This window comes from Rhea pennata, chromosome 3, assembly GCF_028389875.1.
Source record: "Rhea pennata isolate bPtePen1 chromosome 3, bPtePen1.pri, whole genome shotgun sequence".
NCBI classification, from domain to species: domain Eukaryota; kingdom Metazoa; phylum Chordata; class Aves; order Rheiformes; family Rheidae; genus Rhea; species Rhea pennata.
Window position 1 is genome coordinate 73089416 of NC_084665.1, and position 12992 is coordinate 73102407.

Here is a 12992-nt window from a genome sequence, read left to right on the forward strand (position 1 = left end):
TCATCTAAAACATACTGTTAGTTTTGAAGAAACACAAGGTTTGGAAATCCTATGATAACCATAGACATTAAATTCATTTTTTAGAACTGAAAGTCCCTAAGAATAGATACAAGAGATAAATGGTTTTCATTTGCTCTTGAGGTTCCATGTGTTTTAGTGAAGACAAGTTTGGAAATGGGAGAGCAAGAGATGTTATCTAAGATAACCAATATTCTGATGGTCAAAACACTGATGAAATGTAGGTAAGCGGCATGTGTTCCTTTTGTGTTTTCTTTCCCTGTCAGCAACACCATTGTCAGAGATTCTTTTGGAGAAGAGTTCTCAGTCCAGGAAACACTGTTCAGTCAAGCAGAATATGTTTCAACTTGGTTCTATTTCAAGTTTTATAGGATAGTAGTAAATAAAATTTCTCAGCACATTTTTCAGGCAGGTATCGCAGTGAGTGTTGTCCATGAAGACTAGTTTAGACCAGTGAAGTCATGATGATTAACATTAAGTGAAACAAAAATCTGGTTATGTACAATCTGTGATTATACTCCACCCTGGAAGATTTAAAGGGCTTGTCTGTAAGAGTCATTTGTGTAGCTGAATTACACTCATTGCAGTTTCTTTTTTACATAATAAAACGTTGTGTGGCATTGCTATAAAAATGGGAATATACTTTGAGACCCAAAGTCTGTACTCACACTTCCTGTGTTTGTACAGAAGGGACAAACAAAATGTGCTCAAATATTTATGAGACTTACTTTTCTTTAATTTTCTTTTCTTAAAATTAGGTTTCTCATTCTCTCAGTGTTTAAATAATGATTGGCTAAATTTATATATATATATATATATATATATATATATATATATATATATATATATATATATATATATTTAAGGATTTTTTTCCAGCATTTCTAAAGGTGGGAATTTCTCCAAGCACCACAGTTAATTCTTACATGCCATGTTACTTCACAGCATCTTTCTATTTTAAGCTAACTTCTGAAACTGTTCTTACAGTAGAGATATCTTGCTGGTTTAGGTAGTAGCTAATGAGTTGTTAGAAGGTAAGCCATATTCTAGATGCATCTCCTAGCCCCAGATCCAGGTAAGCCGAACACACACTGGGCAAGTCCATATGTCCACCATTCTCTCTCTTGAATAAATTTGGGATCTGAGGGACTGAAGAACAGCTGTTTAATTTTAATGAAGAGAAGCCACAATTTTCATGAAAGTAAATTGAGTACAAAGCATAGATACTAAGTGTTTATCATGTTTCTTGAAATGAGAAATAGATTATCTTAAAATATGACAGCTTTCTAAACCTGTAGGTAGTTGTAATTAGAATAACACAGTCATCTGTCTGCTCTGGAATCCCTCAGGGTTTCAGTCTATTATAAAATTTGCAAATATGGAAAAATCAAATTAGTTCGTGTTGTTATCATTTGCAAGATAAGAAAGAAGGAAAAATGACTGATAAGCCACTATGCAGTTGCAATATTTAATTCTGAACAGTAACACAAATCTTTCTTGAAGTTTACTTTCTGCTAACAGCAATGATACTGCTCTGATATGGATTCAGATGGGAATAAAAACACATATAATATGAGCATTAAATGTTAATGAACTCTGTCTATCACCTCTCCACAATTAATACTTTCCAATTTACTTTTTCTTAAAAATAAAACATAATAATTGAAAGCCAAATCATTGATGCCTAGCTGCAGTAGGATGACAAGGAACTGAAATTTACTGTAATCTTAAAACAGCCATTGTGCGGTAGGGATATGATGTTCTTAAATGGGAAGCTGTCAGTGTAGGGCTTCTTAGAGGGAGTAACAGATGAAAAACGCAGGACTACACCCCAAATGTACACCCTTCAGTGTGCTGAAGAAAGAAGGGCATTCTTCCCTTTCTCCTGCATCATTTGATGAGTACATCTCTTTAAAGATGGGTACCCACTTTGAAGATACTATTAAGAAAGGCATTTTACCTGTTGCCAGTTTGTATTTTTTTTAAAAATAAAAAAAAAAAAAATAATTGGACTGAAAACGTGATTCTTCCTTAGGAATATTGTTTCCAGACATGATTTGAATATTTATGGTGACCACTGCTCAGAGAGCAAGTTCTAGATATGAATGTTCAGATCTTACACTATTAGCACAAGAAATCTATTTGATGACGTAAATGACTTTTAATAGACAAGGTGGAATTGCATTTGAGATTAACTAGCTCTGATGAGTAGCGAACAGCCTTCTCCAGCATGTATTCTCAGATCCTATATTCATTTTGTCTCTTCATTTACGGTTTAATTCCAACAATAAGAATATGGGGGTTTTTTTGAAAGGGAATTTTTTATAGACAATTCAAGCAATGAATATGAGATTCAGCCGGTTGGATGTGGTCTAGATGAGGGGCTTGGTGGAGGAGAGGCCACCATTGAAGAACAATAGTAAAATGGCAGAAGAGAAAATAGTGAGAAATGTATGACTTCTGCTCTCCCCCGACTCCAAGTAATGTTTTAGAATAGAAACCCTTTAGAAGGTCATCAGAAGGAGAGAGGATAGATATTGAGGAAACATAAGGGCTTATGCTAATAGTTTGGGCACCTGCCTAGCTACAGTTTCAATGTTTAGACGTCTCTTGAAGAAGAAAAGCTGTAAGTAAAAAAAAAAAAAAAAAAAAAAAATGTCTTTTAGTTAAATGAAAATATGATTAAATTTTCATTTTCTTAATTTCCGTTTGTATGTGCGAAGTCTACAGTTAGACATCTGATAGCAAAAATAATTACATACCATAAAGATTTTTGAAGCACCTCCAATAATTATGCAGGTACCTCTGACCATCATTGGATATTCAGAAACTACTGTTATGTTATTATTAACATGGTCATCTATAAGAAGAAAATTAATCTTTTTTACCATAATTAAAATGTTAACAGTTGTGCAAAGGTTATGTATACAGCCATAGAAATATTTGACCTGGGCACCAAGAAGTAGTGGGAAAAAAAAATGTGAGCAAAAGCTTTAGTCTTTTTTTCTATTTACTATGAAAGGGAAACCAATCATTTCTTTGAGGTGGTGAGAGCAGTTAAATAGGGAAGTAAACCGTAACTGTGGATGTTTTAGGAAATACACCATGACATTTGGAAATCAATCTTTAATTTTAGAATTATTTGAGCTCTGCATCCAGTTATTTCAGTATGAAAACAATATTGTCCATCGGCTGACTTAACCATAAAAAGCTCCTTCAAGGTAGGAGGGAAAATGGATAAGAAAACAATCTTTTAGATGAATTGTAAAATAAGCTGATGTATTAAAGCCTGGGTTAAACAAGAATATTACTGGCCTGTGTTTGCTACCTAAATAACTTACTCCACAGCGTCTGCAGCCTCACAGCTACAGCTGTAGTTGTTGATTGAGTTTAATACTACTACTTAATTGCTTTCGTATATCATGCTTTCTTTTTTGTGCTCCTGAATACTACAAAACTTTTTGAGAAGTACTGCCCACTGAGACACTTGAAATAGGCATAATCAGGGTTAGTACGAATGATCAGTCTAATCCCATGACCTTGAAGATGGGAAAGCAAGAAAACCATGAGATTGCTTTAAAGATTGTCCCTTTGTTCGTTCCATTCATCTTCTAATCCCTTTTGACATTTACCATCTCTGAGAGTATTCCTTTTCGCAGGAAGACCTATGAGACCACAGTACTCCATTTATCATTTCCTACTGATAAAAGATAAAAACCTTCAAATTCCTTTCCATCCCTGGATCTTGCTCGAAAAACAAAACAAACAAAGGAAAAGGATTTGTAAGCGGACTTTAATGCCCACTTCTCCTGAAGGTCCTCTGATTTGCGGCAGGAAGAATAACGAACACGTAGAACTGTCCAAGATGCATAGAACTACTTATTTATGAAGACTGGATAGGCAATAGCAGTGAAGCATTCCTTACCTAAGAGTGCCTGATTCAGCCTAACTAATTGAAGAAAACCTTAGAGTAAGGGAAAACACTGATGGGAGAATACCAGTCATTCTGGGAAAGAGAAAGAAATTCCAATCACTTAGAAAATAAGACAAAGAAATCAGTATTGCTCTTCTTTTGAGATGATTTGAAAACCAGGGAAATGATTAAATGAATTTGTGATGAGAGAAAAAAGATGAGTTTTAGAAAAAAGAAGATAATCCAGTTGGAATAAACAAATAAAATATTGAAAAAAAGGTAATGTTCTGCAGTTTTTGCATATTACCTTAATTTCTTTTTATGTTTAAAATTATGCCTGGCAAATAATAGTTGGCAATCTTTGGCTGTTAAAGGTGTTTCAAAGCAAGCATTTCTATTTTGAATGAGTAAGATTGTATTAAATAGTGAATGTTTTAAAAAGTATTGACAGAAGGCATACCAATATTTCTTATGAATTTCTTATTTGAAGAGTGCTTTTATATTTTAAAATCATCCACCTCTACTGCTGTGCTGTTTTATGCATTTTAGAATGAGAGGCAAAGGCTAATTTCTAATGTATTTTTTTTAATTGTAAATATTTAGAGTTCCTAAAGAAGTATATGGAATTTTGACATCCTTTTAGTCACTTGTTATGATTTGGATTAACTTCCATTTTACAATAGTTCACATTTTATATTATAAATTTAAAACATGTTTCACATAGAATTTTTGTTATCTGTGAAGTATAAATGGGAAAACTGTTCCATATTTTATTAATCTTTTCTATGAATTGAATGAATAAAAAAGAAGTTGGCAAAGCATGATGTTCATTCCATTTAATAAAAACAACAATGCTGTATCATGTCCTCATCTAATTCAGTGTTCAGAGCTGTGCTTTGTCCTTTGAGGATAAATGGCATTCTTATTTAGAAAATTGATCTTTTGATACCTTTGTTTTGGAACCCATTGTGTTTGAAGGCCGTAGTTATATCAGGTTTATTGACAAATATTTGTTAGGTGAGTTTTGCAGAAAATTGAACTCAGAGTATTAAATTAGAGGTATGTGGACATCATTACAATAGTGCATTCAACATATTCCTGCAAGCTTACTAGTTAACTTTTTATTTGTAATCTGCACTATTTCAGTGTCCCACTTGATGATAATAATTTTCTAAGCTTAAACTTAAAGTTTCTAAGTCTGATTTTTAATCAGTAGGAAGTCGTCCTTTGTGTGTTCTAAATGACTTTATAGTTTCCTGAAGCCTACTATTCCTACTCTTTTAATTGGAAAACAAGACTTTTGACACAGGACAAAGGACTACAATTTATATGTTCCCTTTCTGAACTGTGCATTGGCAGCAACTGAACTGCCTGGTGTAAAGAGCTATGTATTTATGTGAAATGTATTCTGGTGTACAAAAGCAAGAGTTTTTGCCTTGCGGAGGTGCTATGTAATATTGTATTGTTACTCAGTCCAAACTCCCTCTTAATATTATGTACTTTCACAATATAGAAGAAAATATCAAAGGGAAAAGTGATAAGGGGAAGCCCCTTTGCAGCTAAGATATTATTACAGTGGAGAAGAAAGGCAGTGAAAATCGATTAAATCAGTGGTGTTCTTTTAATGCTAATAGGAGATAAGCATTCAGTGCTTGCTGTAAGGAGGGACCTCGATCAGGAGTTGTGCTGTGGCTGTTGCTCAGGACCCTGCTGCCAGCTCCAACCTCAGCAGCCAAGGAAGGATCACCTCGAAATGGAGGCTGGGGTTCCTTCTGGTGTAGAGATCGATGTGCCATTTCCCTCTCTCCCGCTGTTAAATACGATGCTGAGAGGAATGAATTAACCACTAGTCATTCAAACTGCCCCTAATTTGTTCTCCATCATGTGGTCTAGAATGTAATACCTCTCTTGCCTTCACAACTGCAAATAAGAACCTGGAAAAAAATTGAGTGCAAGTTAATATTGCTGCATGAGTAATCAGACAGCTTGGAGCAGTACCTGAAAAAGATGCGAACTGTTCCACTCAACTCTTTTTTTTTTAAAAAAAGCTGAAATGTCCTGTGATTTTAAATATATTTATTCATAGATTTTATTTCTGGTATGCTATGCATAATGTATATAACTTTCTGTCCATGAGAGGAAAAAAAAGTCCTTGATTCAATATTGCTATTTTGATCCTATTAAGTTACTGAATAACTTAGTCTTACTGAAAGAACAGTGTAAGTACAAAGAACAGCAAAGAACCTGTAAAGGTTATTTCTGAAAAGGACATGGTCAGTTTCTCATATCTGTAGCAGTTAGATCACTGTATTTTACTGAAGTTATAATACAGATTTCTCATATTCCTGCTGTTGAATTTTATTGCTTTGTTGTTAAGTGTAATTTTGCTGTATTGTTTTCTTTAAGAAAAGTTCAGTCTGCCTCATGTGATCTGAGCAGGGTACATTTTATTTTCCTTGATCTTTTTCTCTTGATCCGGGGCATTTCTTCACCTAACTAGTTAACGTTTTTTATAATGCTTCAGTCTCTGTTATTTGTTTACTAGTAGCGTGGAGTGTTTACCTAAATGGGTAGCTAGGGAATCCTTCAGTTTGGTTCCTTTATCAGAGAAGGATGTAGAGAAGAAAATATGTTTCAAGTTAATATGTGATCTGGTTCCTCCAACTATTATTTTTTCATTAACCATTTGCGTGAATATTTTTGGTTTCTGCTGCTATATTTATTATTTTCATTTTTAACAAAGTATGTTAGTGTTTAGAATTTTTTAAAAACTAACTTTGATTTTAGATTTTTATTAGCACTTTTTTTTTATTGGTGCTTTGTCTGAAAAAATGAAAAAGTTAAGGGTTTAAGCCCTCAGCTTTGTAACTGATGACAGTTTATCGAATTATTTTTTTCTGAGATGCAGATGATACATTGATGATGGTACATTGATGAGACATACACAAGAGAGAGAATGCCTTTTCTTTTGCATTTAGAATGTGAAATTTTGAGATGATATTACTGAGAGGTTACTTTAATTCAGGTTTTTTTAAATTGTCTAGCTTAGACTTCTTATATTCAAGAAAGGCACAAAATGGGTATGTACTAGTGTCTGAAAGAACAATACACAGAAGTACTTGTAGTTTTTTTTTTTTAATTCAGCATTTAAAATGGATTTTGTGAGATTCATAACAGTAAAGAACTCTTGTTAACAAGGTTAACTTTACCACTTGGAGACTTCAAGGCCACTGGAATGGAAGAAATTAGATCAGAAAATACTGTTTTGTCTGAATTCCATGCCAGAAAGGATGAACTTACATTAAGAAACTGATCTGAAAGAGTTGCTGGTTGTATTGTAAAGCTACAGATAACCATTTAAAAAGTGAGCATTTTCTTATAAAGAAAGTGTTTTTATTTTTTTTAAAAAAAAAGAGGGATGCAGTCAAATACCAGTTTTTGATGCATCCTTTGCAAACACCACTAAACTTTTTAAAATATAAAACAGTTCCTCAAAGTTGGTATTAATACATAAACTTAAAAAGCTTTGTATTAGTTTTCAGTTAATATCATACTTAAAATAATGTTTTTTTTTTTCTTTTGTTTTAGCTACTGATGCAAATGTGAAGAATGAAAGCCTTTCATCTGTGCAACAACTTGGTGTTGAAATGACAGTCAGGTAGACAGCATTAAAACACTTCCCTAGTGTATTTTTAGAGTTTACTTGATTTTTTTCCTTAGGACGACTTTAATGATATTTAATCTATCAACTCATTGCTTTATACCATTTAAACCTAAAGAGCAACTTTGAGAAACTGAATTCAAAGTCTCAAAATGAAAAGGGTATTAGTACATAATTTAATTATCTTTGCAAATTATATAGGTTATTATTGTAGTAAGAGCTACTTGCAAGTTGTTGGTAAGATCTAATGCTAAAATTACATTATCCTGAGTTACATGTCTTTTTCTTCTCACATTACTTCTCTTAATGGCTCTGTTAAGTTAAGCTTAGTTATATGCCAGTTACACATTTTACCTCGCTGGTAATTTGCAGAGCGTTGGTGAAGGAAAAGTTAATGTGTCTGTATTTCCACAGATTGTTAACTTTAGCATTAATACTTGAACTTAGGTGCTAGTAATTACACTTAATAAAAAATACCTTTAGATGGAATTATAAATAATGTGTGTGAAGAAAATGAATCATATGTGATTACATAGAAGGAAATGTATGGTTACTTAGCTCTCCCCTGTATCTCCTTCAATCTCTAAAACTTTTAAGAGGGGAAATTTAACAGGAAAAACTTCTAAGGTGGGGAAATCGTAAAACGGAGTAGCAAATGTTTGGTGAGTGTCTTTCCTATGTTGCTCTTATGCATATATTACAGCGTACTATTTGTTAAGAACGGTGCTGTGACTGTTTAACTGTCACAGTCCTATTAAATACGAGTTTCTGCTTTTTAGGAATTTTTAAAAATATAGTCAATCTTTAAACAATATTTTTTTTTTATTTTTTTGTGTTAGATATGGGAAATACTTAAACTTACTAAAAGAACATGCAGAAAACGAGCTGTCTTTAGTGTTAATGAATTGTGAGAAATTTCTGAAACAACAGCAAACAACTGTAGTATCCTCACTCTGTATCCTTTCGTGATGATATGAAAAATGCCAGTGGAATTTGACCTCTCACTTTGTGTTTTCGGTGGTGATGTAGATGTATAATATACTCTGAATTGAAAAAAAAAAAAAAAAAAAAAAAAAAGGCACTCCTACTGTGAAATTTTGTTAAACTAAAATACACACCAAGTGCACCCATCAAGATCTTCATCTTTGGTTTCTATACTGTGTTAAAATATGTTGCAAGTCTCATTCATTTTTGTCATAAACTGTTCAGGGTAGAATCAGATACCAGATGTTTTGTGTGTGTGGTAAAGAGCCTAGAACATTACAGCTTTGAGCATTAAGCATTTGTGGTATACCCACAATGCAGACAATGTTAGTGATCTTTAATGATCCATGTAATATAATCTATGTTTGTAATTTGATCAGCAAGAATGTTTTGACTTCTGACTTTAGATTTACTGTGGAACTTCTTAAAAATAGTCTTTTGGAAGTTTTACTACATTTTTATGCATTGGAATTACTACTATCAAAACACACTTCATCACCCTTCAAAGCTTTTCTTTTACTCTCTTGCTGTTTTTTTCCTTAATGGTCTCAATTTCCTCTTCCTCTACCTTTTTTTTTTTTTTTTTTTTAACTATAAGGTACTTGTTTTTGTTGTATATGTTTGGTTTATTTCTGTGTTTACAAGTTTTGGGGGTTTGTTTTCTTCTGTTGATTTGGTTTGATAATTTAGAGATTACTGGAAAAAAGTAAAGAATATAGGGAAAACAGCTTAGATCATTTAGTTCAGGTTAAGCGGCAGCTGTATCTCTAAACTTTTTATTCAGAAAGCTGTCTTCTGTGCAGCTCTGTTGCCAGTGTCCCACCTCTGACAGACCTTAGTCTGTACATTTTGACACGGAGAGGGGAGAAGGGCTCCATTTCATGCATGGCAGTGAAAAGAAATTCTTTGCTGGAGTTCCTTAACTTTCTTATGCAGGTTGCTTGCAGGGAGCTTATGCTGGCTACGATTGGTTTGCATCTTCTGTGTTTCTGATAATGTCAGGAGACAGGGAGAAGACATTAACGTTTCTTCAGCGATTTTCACGTCTTCTCATTTCAGCATTTCTCTGGCTACCAAGACTGCATATATCTGTAAGCATTTACAAGCTGTTCTTTCTGAAAATCAACTTGGAAAATTTTTAAAGGAAAGTTTATCGATATTCTTTTCCGTTGTTGTTGTTATGTGTTAACTTTTCATTAAAGTCCTCTACGTGAATGCAGGTCCTTAAAAAATTCTCTCAGAAAAATACAGATTTGACATTTACTCAAGTGGTTATTAGTGAAAAAAACAGGTGGACTGGTGGTAGTGTTACTGAATTTTAAAGCTAGCAATTAAATAGTTGTTATTTGTTAGTGATATTAAATTTTGTTTGAAAGCTGTGATACTGTTGAGTGGCCTTTTTATTCTTACTACAGTGTGGAAGTTCATTCTTTTATTAGTAAAGCTAACAGTTTTGTGGATAAAAATATTTTTAAAGATGTTACTGTGCAAGTACTTGAATGCTTTGTAATTTTAAGTGATGTTTTCAGTCAAGTTTGTAGTGTAAACAACATCATTCCATCTTTCGTTAGAACTGATACTATCAATTTAAATAACCTTTCAGTTTAACTGTCATATTGTTTTGTATTTAGACTACCAACTATAGTCTTTACTAGAAAATTCTAAGATAATAAAAAAATCCAAATTAGATTCTGTACCTCTTCATGAAAGCCTCTATATTAATTTCAACTGGTTTATCTTTTCACTACAAATGACTCTATTGGACCCATTTAGAGCATGGAGTCCAGTCCTGAGACTGTTCCAACACAATGAAATTTTCTCCATTGTGTGCATACAGTTGTGCTGAACATCCTCAGTGCTGACAACTCCAGTGTTCTCTTCCTTGTTAAAACTCGTCAGCATGGCAGACAGATTACTGCAGTTCATTCTCGATACTTAAATGATTTGTCTTTCATAATATATCTTGAAAACATAAAAGCTAGAATAATCAACCTGTTCTCTTTATTTCCACAATGTAAATTAAGAAAAAATTCAAAAATGAATGAGTGATTATCCAGATATTATATTGCCTACCTTAAAAGAAAGAAGGAGGAAAATTCCAAAGCATGTACATTGACCTTCTAGCACAAAGATTCATTACCTGGAATCCAAACACTGACATCCAGGCCTTTCTATACTGATAACCTCTATTTCTTTTGCTGCACAAAAGTTTCATTCATTCCGGCCATGCATACCACCAAAGAACTTTTACGCAGAATACAGCTCTAGATACTACAGAAGCTCCACTCTTTACTCACTAGAAAAGGGGAGAAAATTTCTATTTTTTCATTTAAAATATAACAACAGTTTCTGCCTCCCCACTTTGACAACTAAAGCATACATGCAAGAGTTAAATTACTCATAGAAAGGAACAGCTGGCCTATATTTTCTAACAATTTCTAACTTTGGATTTTTCTTAATTTAACTGCATTTTTTTCCTGACAGTTGTATTAGCTTTTTATATATTTGTTTATTTTATTTATTCTATCAATACTGACTACAGAGGATGTCTTGTCTTATTAGTAAACGTGTTTATACATTTATATTTGCCTTAGAAAAATGGTTTTTTTTTTTTTTAATAATACATTTTCATAGTCTGCAGTCCTTTTCAGTGATTGTTTTTTATTAATCAGATGCACCTGCCTATTACCACAGTGGAATCTGGCATCCATCCAGTCTATTTTTGCAGTGCTCATTACATTGAGATGTTGCTGAAAGCTGAGTTGCCACTTGTCTTTTCAGCCTTCCACATGTCTGGTTTCACTCCATCCCAGGTAACTGCTGAAAGCATATCAAAGTAACATTAACTGTTAGACTTAAATCCACAAAATCAAATACATTCAAAGTTAAAATTGACATTGTTGTGCATTTGCCATACAGTAAGCAATAGAACTCAGTCATAGTGAAATGATTTAAGAATAATTTTTAAGCCTTCTTCCATACCAATTATTATTTGTTATCAATGGTGGTGGTTGTGAAGCTGGGAATAAGAGATAATATTGCATGCAGAGTGACTTGGAGCATTTGAAAATAGAAATCAATTGACTTCATTAGAGTAATAGCAGTTTACTGCAGCTGATGATTTTCCATTACACATTCATACGAAAATTTGATAAAAAATGCTAGATACTGAAAACTCAGATTTATAGCTAAAAGTAAGTGAAATATATTGTTCTCTGGAATAATTTCCTAAATTTTTTAATGGAATGGAAATGAGTAATTGGAATAGATGTATAATAGGAAGAAGTTTAGGTGATACTGGAGCAAAAATTTTTTTGGCTACCACAGCTATTCCAATCAAGTTAAAAACGCCTGCTCCTATCTATTAAAGGAATTTTACTGGAGAAGAGTATTTCACCATAATGTTAGCTTTCATTTTCCCTTTTTATTACAGTGTTTTGGAAATAGAGTGCTATATATGGAGCATTGCTTGTAAAGACTAGTCACGCTGAAGCATAAACAGCTTCATCACCACAGTAAGAGAGCTTATAGCTCTATTAAATTACTGTTGCAAGGCAAAAAAATATTTTTCAGTTTATGCCTTCAAAATAACATTTGTCACAAAGTTTGCAGCTTAAAAGTGTTCTTAGTGGGAATGGATACCAGTGTGTTCCACATATTACTTAAAAAGTCAGCTTGAGATTTAGGCTTTCAAGAATGAGGTGTGATAAATGAGGGTTTTTTTATCTCAGCATAGCAATAATGATGTATTTATAAGTCTCCTGATTTGGGGTGCAAAAACACAAGGGGACAACCATTCCCTTCCTTGAGTATTCTTGTGTAAGTTATCCTTTAAGCTTTAAGCTTGCACTCCCTTCATAGTAAGCTATTTACCATTCTAAACTGCTAACAAGGTTCTGTTATTTAACATGCTACTAAAAGGCCACTAGTGGGAGCCACTGTAATGAGCACATACCTCTGTGTGTTTTTTTCCAGTTTTACTGGAGGGGGAACAAACAAGTTCCAAACTGTGAGAACAACTCTAATGCGTTTAAGTGCTTGTGTACACGAATAAATAACTGATTGCAGGTTTCATTGCAGAGTATGGCTGCTGTCATCTAATTAGAATCTCGGTACTTTCTGCTACTGCATATTTTGAAACACTTTAAGGACTGATTAGCAGAAGATTTCTGCTCTACAGCTAAATGAAATAGGCTGTACATTTCTTCATACGTTGTGAGTTAGAACTGGAAAAAGGAGTTGCTAAATGTGTTCCATCCCTGTTTCATTAAATGCAGAAGTGCCTTAGGGAAGGGCCTAGCATTCATTTATAAGGCAAATAACTCCTTTAATTTAAAGGAAAGTCTACATTAATCACACTTTAATCACCCTCATTACCCTCTAGGCCACACAAAAAAATATATATTGAGAAAACTC

General features: G+C 33.3%; 1 protein-coding gene across 1 annotated transcript in view; it reads left to right on the top strand.

Moving 5' to 3' along the window:
* TBC1D32 (TBC1 domain family member 32) overlaps positions 1 to 12992 on the top strand; it is a 79373-nt gene that overhangs the window by 62808 nt on the left and 3573 nt on the right. Inside the window, exons 29-32 of the mRNA XM_062570928.1 lie at positions 7520 to 7589; positions 8432 to 8547; positions 9513 to 9667; positions 11249 to 11389. Coding sequence (XP_062426912.1) covers positions 7520 to 7589; positions 8432 to 8547; positions 9513 to 9667; positions 11249 to 11389 — 482 coding nt within the window. The remainder of the gene's footprint in view (positions 1 to 7519; positions 7590 to 8431; positions 8548 to 9512; positions 9668 to 11248; positions 11390 to 12992) is intronic.